The sequence below is a fragment of the Triticum dicoccoides genome, chromosome 6B, assembly GCF_002162155.2.
Source record: "Triticum dicoccoides isolate Atlit2015 ecotype Zavitan chromosome 6B, WEW_v2.0, whole genome shotgun sequence".
NCBI lineage: Eukaryota > Viridiplantae > Streptophyta > Magnoliopsida > Poales > Poaceae > Triticum > Triticum dicoccoides.
This window is the reverse complement of record NC_041391.1, coordinates 639874290-639882298: the sequence shown is the minus strand read 5'-3', so window position 1 is coordinate 639882298 and position 8009 is coordinate 639874290. Positions and strand designations below refer to the sequence as shown.

Here is an 8009-nt window from a genome sequence, read left to right as displayed (position 1 = left end):
TCATCAGGTCCAGTGCGAAAGGGTCGCTCCGGGGATTTAGGCTTCACATACCACATGTTCCTCAAGAGATCTTTATCAATGAAAGGATGCGATTCGAGTTTAAGGTCAAACAGCTTCCCCAGCTGTAAAATAAATCAACACAAGTGAAAACTGATAACTTAGCAGAGGTGAATATTTGCATGCGCATAGGGCAGCATTAAGAGCATACCTCAAATTGTACAAAACGGTCAGAATTGGGCGGAAAGCTCACTGTCATCTTCCCACGGAGATACGAACCAATGATAAAACCAGAAAAAGCTTCCACCTCAGTCTCCATTTCTTCCTCGAGGAAGATTTTGATAGTATCATGTTCTACAAAAGAACACGGCTTGCTCAGACTTGGATTGACCAACCTAATATCCAGAAGAGAAACAATCTGATTACCTTTGGGGCTTTTGTCATCCACCTCCATTTGTACTTTACTCAAGCTGCAACCAGCCATCTCCATTGAAGGAGACCACACTGCAACAGTGAGAATCAAACGAATGTTATTATACAAGGAAGGAGGAAACAGTAGGCTTCATTACAAAGTGAACATTCATCACCCTGCTGCAAGGTCAACCTTATGGCAGATATCAAATCTTATGGCAGATATCAAAGTGAACATTACAAAGTGAAAATCACTGCTGACTACGTTACAAAGGGAACATTCATCATCCTGATGTAAGGTCAACCTTATGGCAGGTTTCAAATCAATAGACAATGGATAACCAATAACCAAGAGTAATGTATCATAGCATAAATGCATCATTATTTCTAATCTGATACCACACATTTGAATAGAAACCAAATTCTAACAAGCAATATGTATTAATACTGACATACAACAACATGCCTGCCTACAGATAACTATACGGCAATTAGCCAACTAATATCAGTGCTGCATATGGCAGTACTGAACCTACGCAAATAACTAGGAAGATTGATACTAAACGGCTGTATGTTCTAGTTAGTTCAAACCCCCAGTTATGCATATTTGATTCAGTTGCAGACTAGTTTTATACAATTGACATGGGGGTGGACCAGAACAACAGAAGTAAACTAGCACACATGGGTGTGCAACAGCAGCTTGATTCAAAATTAAGTAACAATCACAACTTTATCTAGCAGAAGTGGGTAACCTATAACGAGGTTATTACATAAATACCAATTGTATCGCTGAAGCCTGCAAATAACTAGCAAGTTAGACAACACATCATGGCAATTAGCCAACTAATATCAGTGATGCATATGGCAGTACAGAAGCTAGGAAAGTAACTGGAAAGATTGACACTAAACGGCCATACGTTCTGGTTAGTTCAAACCACCGATTATGCATATTCGATTCACTTCCAGACTACTTTCATATGATTGGAATGGAGCGGACCAGATCAACAGAACTAAACTAATCGCACAGACAGGCGCAACAGCAGCTTGATTCAAAATCAAATAACAATCGCAAATGCATCAAGCAGAAATGGGTAACATTTTATCAACAAATTAGGCGAAAGGTCGTGTACCATAGCAGAAAAGCATCATGACTTTGCATAACCTATAAGCCAAGTTACAGTGGATAACTCATAGCCAAGTGTAAAAGGATGACCTGTTGCCAAGCTACATGCATCATAGCAGAAATTTGTGAAAGCAATAGTCGCATACACAGCATGACAAGCTTATTTGTTCCAATGCATGTAGAAGATGACATTCAAAACAAGTTGTGACACCCGAAGGTAGGCCTATCTGATTCAATTGCAAAATATATTCTGAAACTGAAAGAGGTGGCCCAGAACTGCACGACTAGATTAACTAGCACAGAGCGTTGCAACTTCGAGATCCAACTTCGAGATCCAAGGTGATAACGGTGACATCGTGATTCCTCCGGATTCTTAGGAGGACGGGGGAGGGTTGCATTGGCATTTGGCAAGGTGAACCAACTTCGAGATCCAAGGTGATGGAGGGGGAAGAACCAGGGGTGCGTCTACGCTCTGCCATGGCTTAGCCTAGGTTTCAGGGCACCACGAGCGCAGCAGGGGAGGGGGTGTGAAGGGAGGGGCGAGCGCAACAGGGGAGGGGCTAGGAGGGGAGGGGCGGCGAGGGATTACCGTGCTCCTGGAGGCGGAGGCGCGTGGAGGGGGGCCGGCGCGTGGAGTCGTCGTCGTCGGCGTCGGCGGCGGCGGGGGGGCGTAGAGGTGGACTCGCCTCACGTCCTGCCTCTCCGTCGTCTCTGCCGAGTCCCCTCGAGTCTGGAAGGCTCTGGATCCTCCTATTTGTCCCGTGGACAATAGGGGAGGTTGGGCCATCTCCAGCAAACGAGCCCATGTGGATTTCTGAGGCCCAGTGCGTAATTCCCACCCAATGGATCGAAACAGCGAAATGACTCCCTTTGCATTCTGGGTTTTTTTTTCTTTTTTTCTTCGTTGGAAACGCCCACGGTCATCTGCAAAAGAAAGGTCGAATTAAATCTCGAATCATGTGATAAACCAAAAGAACGAAGAATCGAAACGACGATTCGAAGAAACTAAAGGAATCGAAAATCAAACCTGAAATGAAAACAGGAACGGCCGTGCAGCTCCTCCATGCACTGAAGTTGCACATCTAACTGAAGCAGCGTGTGCGTTGGCCGTCTGACTTTCAGTCGATGTTTGACTCAGCAGGCCCAGATCTGCATCTGGAGAGCAAAGGTGGATCAGATCGACATAGAGCAGAACGCGAACAAAAAACTTGCGAAGGAGAGAGAACAATCTTACTCTGAACCATGAACTATGAACACCTGCTTGAGGATTCATAGCCTGAAGCGCGCCCATCCCATGGATGAACACTTGTATCCACCGATCTGTGTGGTTATGTGTCGATTTGTCCCGCCCTCGTCCGGGGAAGTACTCGACCGCCGTAGCCCCATCAGGGCATGCGCCTCAGACTCCCTAACGGCCATCTCGCCATCCAGGAACGACGGCTCGCCGGAGTTGGCCGGATGAAAGGGGGTGCCGAGTACAACCCTCTTCTCACTCGCCACGACACATGGGCATGCATATGCCATCATTCACGGCCACCACGGCCGTGCATACGGGCTGGAGCTCGCCGGAGTTCATGAGGAAGGTGAGAAGACGGGGAGGGCTTTGGCTTTGAGAGGAGGAGAGGAAAAGTAGCTCGGCGGCCAAAGATGAATGAATGAATGGACAGGAGACCCGGTGGTTGGCTCACGAGCATATAGAAGGGCCAGATGCGCCGAACACGCAAGACAAAGACCGTAGAGTATTCTACACGCCTCGATGCGATCAAGATTTCCATACTGCGACCAGGATACAGACGGAAAGTTATAAATATCATTGATCGCCTGCCAGGTTGCGCCATTACTACGGATTAATTACAGTTTCCGTGACAGTCCGGTGCTCGCAAGATCGGTTCAAATACTCCAAAACTTGGCTCGGGCACGTAGTCGGCACGCTGGTGCTCGGTCAGGTCGGCCACGCTTTTTATACGACTCTTTTTAATCCGTAGAAGCAGTGAGCCACGATGGAGTTTTCTTGGGCTCAGGCTTTCTGCACACTGCCATATAGACCAAGTCAAACATGGGTGGGCGGCCAAGAATGTTGGGTTATAGTTTTACAGATAAAGAGAGGAGAAATCACTTTGGCCTATGAGCACATCATAAGAGAAGGCAACATCACACACACATAAGTACTTGTAACTGAATTTAAGGAGGGCACAATATGTTGACATAGGTGTGCCTACCAAAAAGAAATGTCTAAATGAAAAAAATCAATTGTTTAGTAATATAATACTACAACGATGGTGCAAACTAAAGTCTAAATCATCAATGGCAAATCCACGGCACACAAAAATTCTTCTCCATAATCGATTTGCTCTCTTCGTCCAAATGCCCAAACTCATAACATAGCAGAATAGCCTGAATGGAATAAACCATATCTGAACCATCATATGCAATACATGAACCATGTATTGAACTTAATTGATGTTTTACTATTGAACATAGCAGATTAGTCTCTATGTGCATGTATTACTAATTTACAGCTGAGCAGCCACTCTAATGTAATGAACTTAAGAACTGTTTGTTCCTCTTAAGCAACCCTGCAGTTTTCATGAAAACTTTGGCTGTAGTGGTCCTAAAATCACAGATACATGTACCTCTACATCCACTTGGAGCTTCTTTGCAGCTTCCTCTCTATGTTGCCGGACCAATCTGTAGATAAAAAGAATAAGGTAAATAATTGTTGTTTTGTTTGCCAATAATCAAACAATTATGATATAGTAAGAAAAAAGTTAGTGGAGGTATAGGAAGGACAAGTAGTTCTCCTACACACAGATGATTAGGGGTCAGAGGGAATTCAAGATGAACCAAGACAAACTTCAAAATTCAGTCCTACAGTTGAACATCAAATTCAAAGCAAACGGGGAAGAATCAATGGGTTAGGGGTAAGGATGCAAGTGTGTGTGTTTGCGTGTGTGTGGGTGGGGGGAGGGGGAGGGGGAGCCCACTAAGCCGCTGCGCCGTCCCGTGAAGAAAACCCGCAAAACGGCGTCGGGCCAACCACATCATGTCAAGCGGTCTCAAATAGTCCGACCGCTTTGTCCAGCAGACGTCGCACCGTCTCACGTATCCTGCGAAAGGGAGAAAACTCTCCTGAGAATTTCTGTCCTTCTCGACGCGATAGAGGTGCACGACTGTATTGTATAACAGGCTCATCCCACACAGCGTGCGCTCCTCAATTTGTGCCCCAGCGACAACATCAGGCATGCCATGGAGCTCATGATGACCCAGTTGTACAGTTAAACATCAAATTCAAAGCAAACAGGGAAGAATCAATGGGTCAGGGGTAAGGATGCAAGTGTGTGTGTTTGCGTGTGTGTGTGGGTGGGGGAGGGGGGGACAGCCCACTAAGCCGCTGCGCCGTCCCGTGAAGAAAACCCGCAAAACGGCGCCGGGCCAACCACATCATGTCAAGCGGTCTCAAATAGTCCGACCGCTTTGTCCAGCAGACGTCGCACCGTCTCGCGTATCCTGCGAAAGGGAGAAAACTCTCCTGAGAATTCCTGTCCTTCTCGACGCGATAGAGGTGCACGACTGTATTGTATAACAGGCTCATCCCACACAGCGTGCGCTCCTCAATTTGTGCCCCAGCAACAACACCAGGCATGCCACGGAGCTGATGATGACCCAGTTGGTCCGGCTGTGCGCATCAGCTGAGGGCGGGTGGTTGTGGTGGCGCACCCGGTGGCAAAGAGTGTGATGCGGCAATGAGTGTGCAGCGTGTCCACGGCGGGCGGCGAGGCGGCGCTGCTGGAGTAGGTGCTGGAGATTGTTCATGTGCGTGCAATAGGGAACCTGGTCGGGACCTGAATAATATGGCAAAGGATACACTCTCGCCGGTGTGTGTGGTGCAAGTCAGCTTGTACCAATGCCTACCTGCTCTGTATTTAGCCATCCGTCACAGTTGCATAGCGCATCTTGTGTAGGTTAGCTATACTCCGTAGGACGACGAACACCCGCGTTAGCCAGTGCGGGCTGGTCGCTGCTCGCTCCACTTGCATCCAGAGTCAGGGGTAGGGATTGAAGGGAGAAACAGTTGGGAGAAAGCCACCGCCGCTGGCACCATCAGGAGGACGCGCAATCTCCGGGTGCGCACCACCATCAGGAAAAACGGGCCTCTACTCAGACCGGAGAGGGCAGGACCGCCGCGTGCAACTACTGGGAGGATGAACGAATCAATGTGGCAGCCATCGGTGACCGGCTCGTGGGGCGAACAAAGGACGACATATCTACGTTGTGTGGGCTGCTACCACTCGTTGGCGGCGGAGAAGATCTACAGGGGCGAGGGGAGCGGGCCATCAAGTGGGGGCGAATCGAGATCTGAAGGGAGGGGTACTCACTGACATGGCCAGTGTCGCGAGATCGCCAAGACGGGGGCTGCCGAGTTCGATTGGCCGGAGTCTCGGGCTTGGGCTTTGGCGATGCCTTGGCGCGCCTCGGACGGACCCAGCTTATTCGAGACCGGTGCCCGGACCCGTCTGGTTGGTGCTTGCGCACGACGACCCTAACAGGATGATGACCAGAAACCTCCGCCACCACCACCATTCGTCGTGCGTATGACTGCCTGCTGCTGCCGCCGCCGCCACCGCTCCGACCTTGCAGGGCATGGAAACCCTTACGGGCAGTGCCTGCGCGGACGAAAATAAACCAACGAGAGAGACGGTGGTGGGATATGACGCGAAAAAAAACCGACGAAAATAAATCGGACGAAAATAAACCGGACGAAAATAAACCTGGAAGCGAGACTACCAACTGCTTCATTAGAAGTAGCGATGCATTGAAATATGTAAATATAGAATGAAATATATGAAAATAAACGCATAAGAGCCTTTTCAGTTGGCATACATTTGGACTTATTCGAGCTAATATTGTTGATAGAGCAAACAGAAATATTTTTCTTTACACCAAGATTTTCAAAAAGGCAGAGCTTGCATACCTGCAATGAGCAGAGCAATAGACAAAGCAACAATTTTTTAAAGTATTGTTGCTGCCAAAGCACAGCTCATGATACGGCATGCAGCAAGCAAGTCATAGTGATTGACAATTATGCAAAGGCCCTTGGATGTGCACTCGAAGGCAAAAGCATATATTTTTTTCATCATAGCCGTTTCAAAAGCATACCACACAACAGTCTAAGCAGCAAATGACCGACAGTTGAACGCACAGGATGGCCTTAGGTGATTACATAAGATCAAAAGGATGATAAACGTAGAAGTCTTGGTAAGCATCTATACTAATGCTAAGTTATATAACAAGGGGCTCTTGCAACTTGCTTATATTGAGTAGACGATCAAGCGCAATCCCTTGAAAGTGCATTTGAAGGCGAAAGCATGTGCTTGACCTTTCTCCATGCTAGATGACCCGTTGCACCGATGGCGCGAAGGGCGATAGCATGCCAAGTTTTCAAGCCATGAAAGTAGGGCATGGGAGACATTGGCGCCTCGAGCCCGCGTGTCCCATGTTCTACTCTTCTTCCCCGGCAACTGCACTTCCACTCTGAGGGACGCAACCGACTGCTGGACATGGACACGACCGGTACAATAAGGACTGTCGCCGGTGAAAATTTAGAGTAGTTTAGTTGCGTATAATTGTATGAATTTGATGATTTGAAAATGATGTATCTGGTCATGAATATAATTTTTTTTTGTTGACTAATCACTGTCCGCGGACGAGCAGCGCGTCCGCAGGCTGTTGGGGCTAGATTTTGGTACTTGTGGCTGTATATGCTCTTATATTCTAAGACTAGTAATTGGAATAAATCAGACAAAACAGTAGAGATCATATGAAAACCCGAGCCTCAGACTCCACAAGCCGCAGCCCCCGAAGGTCTCGAGAAGGTTCTCACTGCCGCCATGGCGACTTTGGCGATTTGCCGGTGATTAGCCTCGATGTTGTTCCCCTCCTCTCTGATTTCTCCCCCAATCTCCAGATCTACTCCATCCCTTCTCGTTCCCTGCGATTTCTTCCCGACTTTTCCCCTCTGCAACTCCCTCTCCCTTGTCGGAAGTGAAGGAAATTTGCCCTAGAGGCAATAATAAAGTTATTATTTATTTCCTTATTTCATGATAAATGTTTATTATTCATGCTAGAATTGTATTAACCGGAAACATGATACATGTGTGAATACATAGACAAGCTGAGTGTCACTAGTATACCTCTACTTGACTAGCTCATTAATCGAAGATGGTTATGTTTCCTAGCCATGGACAAAGAGTTGTCATTTGATTAATGGGATCACATCATTAGGAGAATGATGTGATTGACTTGACCCATTTCGTTAGCTTAGCATTTGATCATTTAGTATGTTGCTATTGCTTTCTTCATGACTTATACATGTTCCTATGACTATGAGATTATGCAACTCCCGTTTACCGGAGGAATACTTTGTGTGCTACCAAACATCACAACGTAACTGGGTGATTATAAAGGTGCTCTATAGGTG

General features: G+C 47.3%; 1 protein-coding gene across 1 annotated transcript in view; it reads right to left on the bottom strand.

Annotated features, from left to right (window-relative positions):
• Positions 1 to 2686, bottom strand: part of LOC119322729 (coatomer subunit delta-3-like) — a 4778-nt gene extending 2092 nt beyond the window's left edge. The window contains exons 1-5 of the mRNA XM_037596240.1: positions 2559 to 2686; positions 2121 to 2455; positions 424 to 501; positions 209 to 351; positions 1 to 122 (exon numbers count right to left, since the gene is read on the bottom strand). Of these exons, the coding sequence (XP_037452137.1) occupies positions 1 to 122; positions 209 to 351; positions 424 to 501; positions 2121 to 2337 (560 nt within the window). The 5' untranslated portion in view covers positions 2338 to 2455; positions 2559 to 2686. The remainder of the gene's footprint in view (positions 123 to 208; positions 352 to 423; positions 502 to 2120; positions 2456 to 2558) is intronic.
• Between the last annotated feature and the right edge of the window lie 5323 nt (positions 2687 to 8009).